General features: G+C 36.1%; 2 protein-coding genes across 2 annotated transcripts in view; both read right to left on the bottom strand.

The window, feature by feature from the left end:
- The window catches only part of LOC137102604 (disks large-associated protein 2), a 32865-nt gene that overhangs the window by 14359 nt on the left and 3593 nt on the right, over window positions 1-14913 (bottom strand). The window contains exon 3 of the mRNA XM_067482277.1: window positions 1392-1448. Within this exon, the coding sequence (XP_067338378.1) occupies window positions 1392-1448 (57 nt within the window). The remainder of the gene's footprint in view (window positions 1-1391; window positions 1449-14913) is intronic.
- The window catches only part of dlgap2b (discs, large (Drosophila) homolog-associated protein 2b), a 75466-nt gene continuing 70546 nt past the window's right edge, over window positions 9994-14913 (bottom strand). Inside the window, exon 6 of the mRNA XM_067482276.1 lies at window positions 9994-13235. Within this exon, the coding sequence (XP_067338377.1) occupies window positions 12421-13235 (815 nt within the window). The 3' untranslated portion in view covers window positions 9994-12420. The remainder of the gene's footprint in view (window positions 13236-14913) is intronic.

Raw genomic sequence — 14913 nt, forward strand, 5'->3', positions numbered from 1 at the left:
AAAACTTTAGAGCCACCTCTTCTTGTAATGCACTCCAGTACGACTCCACTACCCACTTTGACCTTAATAATAAACACATAGTAGAATTATCACCTATCTGGCAGTTTCAACCTAAAAACTGAGAAAATATAACCTTGTAAATGTAGAACGCTTGGCAGAGCCACTGTATTGGAATACATTAAATTGCAGAATTTGTCTGAATATTATGCCTGATTGTGTAAAGGAACTTGAACACAATAAAACACAAACTGAGAAGATGTTTAAAGTAAATATACAGGGCTATGGAGGTTTCCCTTTTATATATTACAGGAATAGTTAAAGGTGTGGTAAGTATGGTCCAGGGCAGCATCCTGTCCTTTGTTTTGACAGTTGTGCCTGGCTGTCATTCACTTGGTTTGGCTTAGGACTGCTGAACAGGGCAAATCACTGGACCGCAAAATTTGGGCCAGAATGTCACGCTGTGTGACCAAATATTGTAAATAAAATATTTATAGTGATCATAATATTACCATAGCGTTGATAAAAAAAATAATAATAATAATAACGACCAAGCTTTCCTTCATCCTGTACAGTATTTGTACTCCCCTTTTCTCCTTAACGGCCTAACGTTTTCACATAAACATTCACTATGAATAACAACAATTCAGAATGATGTTGTAGAATTATTTCATCTTATGCGATAACTGATTAAGTATTAAACTAAACTTCTGAAAACACCTGTGTAGCCGAATAACAGAAACACTGAAATAGAAATATGAAATAAAGTTAAATAGGACAGAATAAATGTCTGCTCAAATGGTAACTGCCAGCTAGCAGCGCTATGGTTGGTGACGTCACTAGCAAGAAACACGAGCTGTCAATAGCTGGCTGTTAGCATAGGATCAATATTTGCATAAGTTAAGTTGTAATAAGTTCTTTAAAAAAACTTTATGAATGGGTCAATATAATTTTTATAAGTATACTTAACGCCTTCTGATTATGAATCAATGTCATAAAGCAGTAAGTAAGTAAACGCTGTCAAGTTTACTAATGTTAGTTTTAGCTTAACTAGCTAACGTTAGCCAACATGTCGAACTACCGTCCTCTGCAAACTATGAAGCTCTTCAGACACAGTGCAAGATCACTCGAGTAATGTCATGTTTTATTTCAACACACACAGGTATTAGGTATAAAATGCGCTGCGGTCGCCTGCTTTCCCTGGTTATTTCTATCGAGGAAAGCAGCACTTTTATTTTCCCTTTTTTTGGTGCTTTTTGTCTTTCTTTTGATAGCAAGCAGAGCCGGACCCTCGTTGTTAGCCACGGATGTATGACTCCAACTGAAATGCGACGCTAATTAGCAAACAAAGCGCTTGTATGATGGAAGGAGGAAAAGATGGAAACGGACGGTACCTGGAGGTGGCTGAGTGCGGTCCACGCTGCAGGAAGTAGGGAGACGAAATTGAATCCCTGCAAGAAGCAAGCGGCAACAGTTAGGAAAGAGATGCAGGTATCACACACTAATTCACATACATAGTGAATCATCTTTCCATACCTACCACAACTGTAGGCGCTTTCGGACCAAACTGTTATGAGGACTAGACCCTGAGGAGCTTTCCCCCCCGGAACCACTACCCTTAAGGGATTTATTTGTTTGTAATGGCACTACCAGTAGGAACTAAAGTGACACACTCTGGATTATAGCATTTTAGTAGTCTTACATTGGTTTGTTGTAAGTCTGCAGCCTTTTGTAATATCCAATTCCCTTAATTGTAAATGGCAGTATCACATCATATTTCAACTCTGACACCAGCTTTAATCTTCCAAAATAAGTTTTAAGATTTCAAAACATTATGAACACAAACCAGTCTGTCATTCTCAGGACAGTTTGCAGACTGCTGAGATCATGTCAGTCTCACAGTGCTAAGATCTACCTGTACATTGTGAAATATGGATCAAATGAGTCATTTTGGATAAACTGATCACATCTTCTAAATCTAAAATATACACATAATAAAGCAACAGTCCTAGGAAAAAAGCCTCGATCACCATTCCCCACTACATGCCTGTTCTCCTCAGGGAGACAATGACACAGATGGGGAGGACTGTCAAATGCCCGCCTTCAGGCTGCTGAGATCCACTGCAAATTTATAAACTAGGATAAACTGAAAGCATCTTCTAAATCTAAATGGCATGAAATTTTTTGCATGAAAAAAATCCAAACTTAACGAAGGAGCGTTCCTACGACAAAAATCACAACAGGTTAGAGCCTTGCTCAAACTATGCCATTACTGAGGCACTGACTCTTTCCTCTTGGGGCACACAGACATAGATCAGGCCTCAGGCCGCTAAGATTACTGCTGTCTCGTGGTATGGAAAGTGCTGGGTCAAATTGATAGACCTATCAGATCTTCTTAATCTAAATGGGCACTTTCTCAAAATATTCTAACCTAATAAATCAGCAATTGTAGGACAAAATTTTCAGCTTCAACCCACTTCTCCACACTACATTGACTCGGTGTTTCTCTCATCATCTTAAACGTATCAATATGGTTCCTATTCAGCTGAGAAGTGCCTACTCTGAAGTAGGAGAAAATTAATCTCAAAACAGTGTTCTATTGACTTTTGTGGTTTGTAGTTCCAGAGCTCCGGACGCACAAAAAAGGGGAACAATCTGTTTATGAAAAAGTTCCTCTGGTCCGAAAGCGCCTTATCTGCAAGTATTTACAGTGGGGTTTCTATTTGCCCATCAAATTGAGTCAATCAGTAACAGGGAGGGAGAGACAGAGAAACACAGATGCTTAATTTACAGATATAGAAATACCATTGTTTGTCCCAAATGATGAGTATGCAGAGCTAAATACACTTGAAGATGCCCCATTGGGTTTCCAATGATTTAAAATGACCCAGTACAGGCTCTGCTATAACAAACCTAACTATTGCTTCATTGTTTCATCACATAAAAAAATCGAATGTCTGGGTAACACTCATTATCCATCATTTGCTGTTTTTCTGTCTTAAAATGCAGACATTATAATTGCACTGACATGACTTGCAAATTGATAGGCAAGGCTCATAGGCGACAATTCCTCAGCAGATGTCATAACCTTGTTTATATGTCTGATATCAAGGTTCTTGTTGCCAAAGACATATGAATATGTAATTTTTCTAGGCTTTACTAGGTACTAGGTACTTGTTTCTCTTACAACTTCACAAACTGTTTCGGGAAATATAAAGAAGTGTTTAAAAAAACCAGTGACAGAATCTCTGTTAAAACTAGTAAGTGGCAAAGGATGAAGCTAAAAGTGGACCAACAAGGCAAGAAATCAGACAAAGTTTTTGTTCATTCACAGATAGTAAAAAGTAAAGTTTTACTTTAGTATTGAAAGAACTTGTAGGCTTTGATACACAGTATTATTGCCTATTGAATGTGTTTCAGTTTTTGCTCACACAAAAAAGTTCTGGCATTGCTCAGAGTTGATTACGAGTTGCCATTCAAGTTGAGATGGCATGATCTACAATATCAATATGACCTGTAAATTTGGTTCCCAACTCAAGTACATATTGAGGCTTAAAAAAGCAAAAACCTATTGCATAGAGCGCTCTGCTTTTAGAATGATCATTCAGCAGTAACAGTGATCCTGGGAATCATATGACCAAGGCAACCAGTTAAAATTTTCTGAAACACAGAACCTGAACAGCAAAATAACATATATTAAAATATTTAAAGTTTGGGCTATATATTACAAAAAATGTGATACAGGTTAATAACCTAAAGGCTTTGAAGGTTCAATGTTTGACAGGTTTGTGAGGAATTTTGCCCATCTGCATTGCCCTAATATTGTTCACCATGTATGATCTAAAAAATCCATACTTATCAGTTGTGGCTCAATTGTTAAGTCAATAATGTCCTATAACATACAGCAATAGTTGACATGCATAATCTAAAACTGAAACAGGCAGCTACATCTTATCATATTATACATAAACGCAGTGCAAGACACAGAGGCCAATAAACACAAGTCATTAAAACAATAATACAATAAGAAATTTCAAAATTTAGGATTAAATTAAACCAAAGAACTTATTTTAATTAGCACGTTTAAATAGTTTTTCTTTTTGTGAATATCATCTAGGTATATTATTCAGAGATAATATTAAAAAGTTAAACTTGTGTCTGTACAGTGTGCCTTCTTAAAGAGGTACAGAACAATGTTTGAAGTGGAAGACCAACAAAACTCTCATGTACAGACAAGGACTTAGTAGAAGAGATAAAGACTATAATTATAATCATCTTATGAATTAACCACTCCATAACTGTAGGAAAATACCACAAGCATGAGCTTGAATTAGAAAATTTAAGACTCTGTCAAGTGGCATTTTTGTAGAGCTGACAGACATGAGGTTTAGACAGTCAGGAAACCGAAAGCAAATCAAACAGAGTGGGAAGACAAAGAATAGGTATTTAAACTGAAAATCTAGGCAGTTTTTATTATGTCTGGACTGCCTCCAAACTATATAACACATTGAAAAGTATTTTAATGTTGTACTGCAGCATATGCAGCTTCACCTTTTTTAAATATCAATTTGTCATACTGAATGGGTATAGCCACTTATTGCTACAACCAGTTTGCTACTTTTGTATCACTTTAGGTTTCGTTACATGACCTTCAGTTATACTTTACATGAAGTACACATCTGTGTAATTATTATTAATATGGGTTATTGAAAATCATTTTTTGACTACTTATGTTCACACGGTGCTGTTTGCAGTTGAAATTCCCAATTGACTGTATAACAATTAAAAACAGGATACTTACATGAACTCTATGTAAAGCCATAATATCATTAGTTAATAGTAATGGTGCAGAGAATATGCAACAGATTTTCACCGTCATGCTTTTCCATCAAGACCTCTCAAACCTTTTCTCCTTTGTGGTCAAGACTTAAATCTCAGGAAAAAATGTTGCAAACGTTCTGACAGTGTCTCCTCTCCGTCCGACTCCCTCCATTTGTGCCAGAGGCCATTCTTGCCATAGTTGTGGACTTAGACTGGCAGAGAGGCTGGTGAGATGCTGCTCTTACTCAGGCCAGGGTGGATTGTGGCTTAATGATGTACAATGACTTACAGGCTACACACAGGAGCATGGGGACTGAAGATGTAACAAAATGGATGTGAAATCTCTCAGGTCCTAATGCAACATTATTTTTTGTCTGACTCTAGAACTGCCAATCCTGAAAACCTTTATGTGGCTTTTAAAGAATATGATTTAACTGATTAATTATGCTACAAACTATTTGTAGTTCAAAGTCAGCTCAATTACTAGCATCACACTCATATCTTTCCACCTTAAGAAAAAGTTTAAACTGCATAAATGTAGCAAGTAGCCTACTGCAACTTTTTTCTTAAAGCTAATGTAGGATGTTTATAACTAGGTGTATCAAATAATTCTTAATATAAATGAAAGAAAGAGTACAAGCTAGATGATTACTTTACATCTTAGAGTGCATCATTAAAATTGTGTATTCACAGTTGCATTCTACTCTTATAAGAGTAAGATTAAGCAAATCTTCTAAAATCTTCAGAATCTGAAATTCTGTAAAATAGCATTTCTTTAAACAACTTCTTGTTGTTTTCAGCCAAAAAAGAACTTGACATAGAGGATTACAGCCCTTTACTTACCAGGTAAGTACAGCAAACTTGCTAAATTGTGTACTTATTAATAACAACAATTTACCTCCACACTACTTATGAATACATATTTGCTGTAACTTGATAACAATAAGCAAACCTAGGGGAATAACAGGGTAACAAGAAAAGTTAAGGGGTGTAGTTAAGAGGTACTTAATGTGTAACTACTGTGTATGTACAGATAGGACGAGGTTAAGAGGCTACACTTTTAATTAAAGCCCCTATTTGTTCCTACTGTTTCACAACAGGTAGATAGATAGATATAGTAATTTCTGAAAAAAGAGGTTGCAGCGGTAACACGCCTATCATGTGATATTTAATTATCAATAAGTTGTTTAGAATACTAAAGTTCAAATGATTCAAATTGGTTTTCCATGCTTTGAGAGAATAAAAATAAAAGCATAGTTGCTATTTATTTTCGCAAAAGTGTATATATCTAAAACCCTTTGTTATCTGTTACCTATAACGTAATTACCCTTTAAGTACAAAATACTTACACTGTAGGTATTTTTCATATTCTCATCTTGTTACCTTGTTACTCTCCAAAGTTTGCTTATTCTTATCAAGTAACAACAAATATGTAACCATTGGTACACCTTAAACTTACCCTGTAAGTCGTGGGCTGTAATCTAAAGCGTTAGCGGGAAATCTCCCAACCTGTTTTACTATACCTGACTCAACCGCTTCAAGATGTTTCCTCAGTTTTAAGATTGAGCTGGAGTATGGCACTGATGGTTTGCAAAGATGGATGTGTGTATGGATGGATAAATGGATGAATCAGTGCATGGATGATTTGACATACGACAGCTAGCAGGACTTGAAAGTGTGTATAGGTCAGGAATTCCAGCTGATTGCTGGGCTTACAGAGTTTAAAAATTGGGATTGTGTAGCTCTTTTTTAAGAGCTGTACAATACACAAGCATGGTATTCATAGCCACATACATATATACATACAGTGGTGATTCCCCCATGGATGCAAGGTGGGTTAACCTTTTATGTATGATATATCACAACAAACCAATACAAATCAACGGCCTCAAGGTATCATTTTTAACAAACCCTCTTGAGATAAGGTAGCGATAAGTGGTACGTCCTAGGGAATAAAAGAGGCCATGGAGGCTAAAAAGTTAATTTAGTACAACAGTTCAAAACAAAGAACAACTGTTGGCACAAAATCAAAGGTTATGGATTTAGAGTTATCCCTTGAGGAACTGATGTCACCCCCCACCCCCCCACCCCAAAAAAAAAAAAAAAATTATGTAACCCAACATTGCTGTGGATTTGTTTGGGCTTTCATGCAATTCATTTTGCACCACTTTATTTTTTCATACGTGACTGTGCTCTTTGTTCTTTTCCTCTACAATTTGAGTATGAAAACCCTGTCAATAAGACAGGATGTAAAGGACGCATTGATTTGTAGTGGTTTGTAGAACAAATGTGTCATGTTGGTCATAACCTGCCTTGCCGCATGCCGATATATTTAAAATAAAGACACTAGTGTGTGCTGACTGTTATGCCCTCTGTTTGCTTAAAGAAAACATATACAATGGCTAAAGCAAGAGGGTTAATCACTACTTAATATCCATGAATTTTAACAGAATTATAATATTAAAACATAACAAATCAAAACAAACAAAATAAATAATTGTATGGATTTTGTTAAAGGCTTGATGCATGTCTCAGTTAAGGTATGCTTAAGTTATATAGACAAGATTTTAAATGCATACTCTTGTATACAGTTACTCTTGTCTCACGCTGTTCTGTTGCAGTAGGTATGTCTACAAAAATTGCCAACATGTGGGACAGTAGTCAGCAGTTTTGTTCTTTGGTTTGTTGAACCCATTATTCAGTATTTGTATATAATGTTGAAACTTCCACTGGATTCTATGTGGAATAAGAGTAAAACAGATGAAAACATTTAAATGTATTATACACATACTTAGTGAGTATGACAGCTTTTTCAACTTATGGTATATCTTATTTTAAGAAGTGAAAAAAATGTTTATGAGTAAGACAAAATGTATGAAAAACTGCATTAACAACATATAATATAAGAAGCAGTTCCCTACCAGACCTACCGTACTCTCTACGCCCCCCAGCTAAGCTACGGGCGCCTAAAATAGGGGGAAAAAGGAAAAAAAGGGGGGAAAAAAACTTAAAGATGATCGCTTAGTAGAAAACCAAGGCATATTATAAGGGTTAAAGTAAAAGATACTGTGCCATACCCATGCTGTGTATTTGTGGTGTGTAACCCAAACAATTCTGTTTATGTTATAAGTCATTTTTGTCTTTGGATGCCATTGTAAAGCTATGATCCCCATTTTGACATTTAAATTACCATAAACATAAGCATGATGAACATTTTAATCCATTGTTTTATATCAATTTATGAAAAATACAAGTTCAATAAAAGTTTAAAATTAAATTTCACAAGAACACCACAATAAACCAAAAAACAACCAAAAAAAAGAAAAAAAAAGAATCACAAACTAGTTTGTTTTGTTTAACAAAATAAGCATAAACTAACAAATGCAGGCAAAGCTGTGGTTTTCAAAAGGATGCTTTATAACTGCTTCCGTATAAATCTGACTCACTAAACAATGCAGTCTGAGATCCCTGAAAATTGCAAGATGATTGATGCACAACAGAGTAGCATGTTGCTCCAAGAAACCTTGAATAAATGCAGGAAGAGAACATATGAGTAGAAAAAGATTTATATTCAAGCAGTGTTACAGGTTCAGGTGAGATCAGATTCCATCCAAAAATCTTTGTCCTTATAACTGGACATCATAGTTGGCACAGTTGTTGCATCAGATCTCTGGATGACAGCAAATGTAAACATAATCTTATGGAATAATTGAGTACATATTGTAACAGAAAATTCAGAATTTCTAAATAATTAAATATTCATTAGACAAAGTATGGTTGCACATTTAAAAAATAATTGTAAATACCCTTTGTTTTCTTTAATCATTTTAAAAATAATATTTAGGTCAGTGTCTGTGTTTTTGCTACATTTTAACTTGTTTTAAGGGGGCACTACACAGTATGTTTCTGCCTGGCCGGTATATCCGCAATATGTTAAAAAATGTGATGCGAGAAACAGAGAAATAGTTGTGCATGCACTGTGGCAGCAGCTCTGGAAGAGTGTGGAGGGGAGGGAGGAGGGTTACATGACAGACAGACACTGACAGCCCAGACACAGACACATTGACAGGATGGGAGATGTCAGGTACAGGTAGAAAGATATTGTTGCTCATTTAACAAGCTGTTCTGGAAATTTAGTCAATTCAGCATTTTCATACTCAACATACTAGCAAAAATATGCACATGGCTTACTTGACGACCAACCTTTATAGTTATCATCACATATGCAATGGTGCACAAAATCTGTTCTATTTCGTCACAATTTGGGAGGGGCCCAAAGATTTGACTGAACAAAATGCCATAGGCAAACTGACAAAAACACCTGAACTTGACCAGGGTGTAGTGCCCCTTTAAGGGAAGAGTCCTTTCTTTGGGCTTAATGATGAAATAATAATGAAAATTATAGTAGGAGCGAGTTCAGGTTAATAGTTTGAAGTTATTTGGATATACATTTGGAGAAATGTTGAACATTTGGAGTCAAATTATATACTGACTTTTCTTTTTGATTTAACTGTTGTCAGTAAATAAATCTAATAAAGGTTAATTTCTATTGGTCTCAAATGGCATGGATGCTACTACTTATCAGGAATCTCACCAACAAACTCCTTAATTATACATATAAGCTAAAATGGGACAAATTGTGAAAGGGAATGAAACAACTGTTTTGCAGAAAACAGTAAAATAACCTCAGTGGTGCTGTTGGCTCATGCAAAATGATTTTTTTTTTGTTTTTTAAGAGCCAAAAATATTTTCTAAAAACATTCCATTCACAAAATGAATGATGTTCATGAAGGCAAAACATAAACACCTAATATTTATAACTGCAAATACTTAGATGGCATAAAAATCCAACAAAAGACTTGCATAGAATGAATGGATGTAGTTTGTAGACATCATGATTGGCCAGTCTTCAGCACCTTTAAATTACTTTGCAGTCCCTAAACAATGGGAAGAGATGTAAGCAAGGAATGCCATTGCAGGCCTCTCATAATTACTCAAAAGAATATGTGAATATAAATACAATTGTCTCTCTTTTTTTCATAAATACTGTGTGTATGTATAAATGATAAATTATATATATATATATATATATATATATATATATATATATATATATATATATATATATATATATATATATATATATATATATATATATATAAAATGTTATCACAGTCTTATGCCTTTCACTGAAACAATTTATGATTAATGCCAAAGTAGGCCTTGTAACCTTGTAATGTATTTTTTTTTATGAGTTTATAATGTAAAATGGCTTTGAAGCTTTTAAAAATTTACATTTGGGTAAATAGTAGAGAATGGCAAGAACATATTTGAACTACTTTGTTTTCCTTTCACTTAACTTCAACACCTTCAGTTCAAAGTTACAGAGATGCTGACATAAATTACCAGCAAAACATGCCTTCACATAGTGTTCCTCTGTGGCACATTTATTATCAAGGCAAAAGAATCATTTAGCTTGGCATTTAAGCATAGGTTTAATGAGTTACTGTATCACTTCTGTGGTGTGAAACTACTGCAGTAACTGGGAAAAAAAACATATTTGCCTTTTTTTGTGGCTTTAATTTTGATTTTACCTCTAGTACAATCTTTTTATAAATATCATCTTTTCAAATTGCCACTTTTGTCAAGTATTGTCTTTTGGTCGTGCAAAGGGAAAGAAGATCCACTTTCTTTACAAAAGTGAGCCTGTTCCTTATTAAAAGTCCTTTTGCAAGGTTCACATTTCAGTCAGGGGTCTGACAGACTTTCCATGGTCCTGTGCTGAAGTGATCATCCAGAGATAAGTGCTGTCAAACTTGGAGATGTTTGTTGTTGGCACCAGTTCCATGGGCCTCAGCATTAACTTTGGTACGCCATGTTGGTACAAAGGGACAAGGAAGCAGATGAGTGGTTGAGGGGAATGTCAGTAGCTACTGAGCAACTATTATTTTATGAGTAACACACAAAATGAGCAGTTGGCCAAATATAGCAGATGATTGAGGGCTCCCACTCATTAAGGTTTGTGAGGAGCACAGCTAAGCCATCACTAGTGAGGCGGTGTTAGTACATTCACTGGTACTATACTGCACCTCTGTGGACATGTCAGAGAGGTAGAGGCCCTCAGCGGCTCTGATTGTCTACTTATAGGGACCAATGTTTCTCGTTTGTCTTTCAGGAGTGATGAAATGAACCTGCATAAAAAGTTCCGCCCTTTCTAGAGAAATGTGAAATTTAAAAGGAAATATAGTAGAATTTAGTGTAAATCTGAAGATTATTTACCAAAATGAAAAAAAAATATTTTTGTCTAAATAAAAATGAATGTGAAGGTAAGGCTAAGTCACCACTGCCCGAAAAACATTAGGCGAAACACTGGCATGAACTACCAATTTTCTTATGAGGTGGACAAACAGCTTGGTCATGAACATGATGAAATAAATGTAGACAGACTTCGAAGACTGAAAAAAGTGCTGTTTGGTTTAGAACCACAATTACCACTATAACCCCTCTCGGCGCTATCAGAACACGGTATGTTTATAACTGCCAACAGTACAAGTATTGAATATAAGTTTCTCTATATACAAAATGGTACATTTATATACATATACGTATAGTTTAAACATGAACGTAATTTGTGCAGGAATGAACCGAAGCCAGTACATTCATACATAATCACTGTGACTCTCCCTTACTGTATCCTGCCTACGTGCTGTTAGACTGAAATGATTTGTTGTAAACATTTTTTTAAACAGTTCACAAAGCTTTGAGACAGTGTCATCAATACGGTATTCTAGGCTTTTAAAAATTTCATAGTAGTTATTATTAGTTATTGTCATTACTCTACTATTTATTAAGTGATTACTTATTTTTTTATGGTGTGTGGCTCAATAGTTTGCCATTGGAAAAGCTTTGTAAGTTGAAATTTTCAAAATGCCCATTTCAGTTGGAACTGGCTACAGAATGGATAAAGGCCATGAAAAAGGAATGCTTTTATTAGAATAACTAAAATGTAAATTATGTATTATATATTCATAAATAATGTATTTATCTTTGATGCAATGATTTAAAAAACTAGGGTTTACAGTATAAAGTTATTCACAGTATTTTTTCAGTATACTCAGGTGCTTAAGAGACTGTTTCTACATGAAGAGAAACTGGAATGAACATGAGCTATCATGTGCAGAAAACAACCAACTTATACCTAACCTCACTATAACCAGTGTATTTTATCATTAAATGACCCTTAGATTTCTGATGTTTGCTTACTTGACTCTGAAAGTTGTTTACTTAAGACAGTGGAGAAATGATGATGCTGCTCTTGTTGGCACTTGAGGATCTATACATCAGCCACACTATCTATCACATTCTTATGTCACCTCATTCGGTTGTAAAAACAAATCATTCTCTTTTTTCCATGGCTAAGCAAGACACTTGTTAAAACATTTGCTTGAACAATATTGTAACCTGTTCAAGAGATGACAGTCTGTGTCTGCATAGAGTAAAGGGACATCTAACAACAGCATTGCCCTGCATTTCATGGTACATGTCAGGTTTTTACCCTGGCTTCCTCATTTCTTTTTTACAGTATGTGTAGACTGGGAATGATTAGAATGACATAGACAGATATGACATGGGCCCACTGGTGTACTTTCTACTCCAAAGTTCAAGACTGGCGCTTCTGTGACCACCTGTGTGGCCAGCCGTGTCCGGCTGCTTATGGGCCTTTTGCTTTTTGTTGATCTCCCATGGGAAGTCCTCTATTGGAAGTGGGCTGGCAGGGCTGCCTGAACCCTCTGGAGTGCTCTCAGGGGTTCCCTCAATAATCTCAATTCGAGGTGGGTCCATCAAATCCATAATGCTGAACGGTGCCGGCTCTGGTTGGCACATTACTGACTTGTCCTGTGTATTTTGTCGAATGGACCAACTTGAGCCTGCTTGAATTCCTATAGACACTCTGTCTTCTGTTTGTGTGGTACTGTCACTGCAAGGCTCCCGGCACAAAGTCCACATATTGTAGCACTGAGTAAAGTTGATGAAGTTGCTGTTGAAAGTCTTTAATTCCCCACAGACATCTCTTCTTAGCTCCGCCAGCTCATAGCGCATTGCTGAGATTTCATCCTTCCACTGCATGTTGAAGGCCGCAACCATATTAGCAGACTCTTTAAAGGCCTGAATGGCCTGAGGGACTGGTGGCTCAGAGGTGGCTATGGGTGAGGCAGCAGGGACTCTGTATGACGGCGGGGATGCCGGTGGGACAGAGATGGCTGTTACGGTGGAGCTAGTACTGTGCTGGCTGCGAGCAGCAGCAGTTTCTCTCTCCAGCCTCTCCAGCTCCGCATAGGCAGAGGAGCTAGCACCATCATCATCCTCTACCATGTCGTCATTTAGTAAAGATGTCCCATCGATAATATCATATCCCTCTGGAAGAAAAATTTAAATATGCAAACAGAAGGACATTCAAAGTGAAAGGAACAGCTGGAGTGTGATTATATTTGTTTTATGAACTAGAAAATAACATATATCTATGGAAAGCTTACAGTATGTGAATGGCAAGTAAATCCATAAACACACAAGATCAGACCCATAGATTTACCAGTAATTGTTTTTTTTTTTTTTGTTCTATGATGAGCACTCTGCATGAGCTGGGGTGGTGTTTAAATGTGAGCAGTTTTGCACTAGAGTTATAAAAAACCAAGGGATAACTGAGTAGTGTCATAAAACATAAAATTTAGAAACATTGTCTGTCATTATCTATCTTGGTGGAATTTGTAGTGCTTTTTAAAGTAGCTTATCGAGTATTGTGTTGAATGAAAGTCCTTTATATTTAACCTTTCTGTTGTATTCAAGTATTTACATAAAATCCAAAATAGTGTAGAGGGTCTACTTTATGTGATAGAGCCACTTTTTGCCAGTAAGAATATACACTTTTTCAAAATTGTTTGAAGTACCTTAACTAAGGTAATTTGTCATTAAACTTGCATACTGTAGGCTTTTCACGATGTTTTTACACTGCCTTCTCAGTCATCTCAAGGCTTCTTTCCATCTTTTCACTGCACAGCACAGCAAAGAGTGGAATTAAACACAAAATACACCAATGATTATAAAATGATGAATCCATTTTCTAAGAACCCTTCTCTGAAAACATACCAAAATGTCTCTCAGTGATTTGAAATTTGTGCCATTTTGTGCAAAAGAAAAGATGTAAAGGGATTAGAAGAATCACAACCCACTGGGCCAAGAAGCAGATATGAACCCTATTGAACATATCAGGTCCAAGGTGGCTGATTAAACCATGTGGAGTAAGTAACCCAGTGAGGGGAGGGGTAACTCCCCCCTTCAGGGCTGCACCAGGGAGAGGCTGCAATCCCACAGTCAAAGACAGCTGACAGACTCAATGCCAAGTGTTAAACTGTGCCACATGTGGCCATTTTTAAAAGAAATAAAAATTTAATGGAAAGAAAAAAAAAACCTTCACACATGATTGGAGACGGTGGCAATGCGATAACATTCAGTTCTATTTTATGGTTGCGACATTAAAACATTCTGAAAAGTTTGGGAAGTACATCTCTTACACATATTCACTTACACTATGGTCTAAGCACACTTAAAATATACACATGATAAACAACTCACAAAAGCCAGCATCGCATATACTGTATCACTATGATTAATAGTGAGTAAGTAAAGTAAAGGAACATTTCTGAGGTTTTATGAGTTGTTTGGAACCATGTTTGCTACTCACTGTAATGTTACAGAACGAGAGATTTCTAGCAGCTATATATATGTATATATATATATCTATAAACTCTATATATTATTTTTACTGAGAAGGCAGTGCAAAAACACACATATACATAGATATATGTATGCTCGTCGACATTAAAATACCTGCAACAATCATCACTGATGCCTCCAGTTGTTCTTTCCCACTGGTTATCCTTCAAGAGATGGGTGGTCAAATGGAGAGGGGTTTGCTGCTCATCTGCCCTATGGCACATCATGGGATCCTTTCCCCACTCAAAGGCCCTCTAGCTTCACACAAGGTTTAGTTCATATACTGTGTATAGATGAATTTTAAACTAGTACTGAATGCTAACA

This window comes from Channa argus, chromosome 17 (assembly GCF_033026475.1).
Source record: "Channa argus isolate prfri chromosome 17, Channa argus male v1.0, whole genome shotgun sequence".
In the NCBI taxonomy this organism is placed as follows: Eukaryota; Metazoa; Chordata; class Actinopteri; order Anabantiformes; family Channidae; genus Channa; species Channa argus.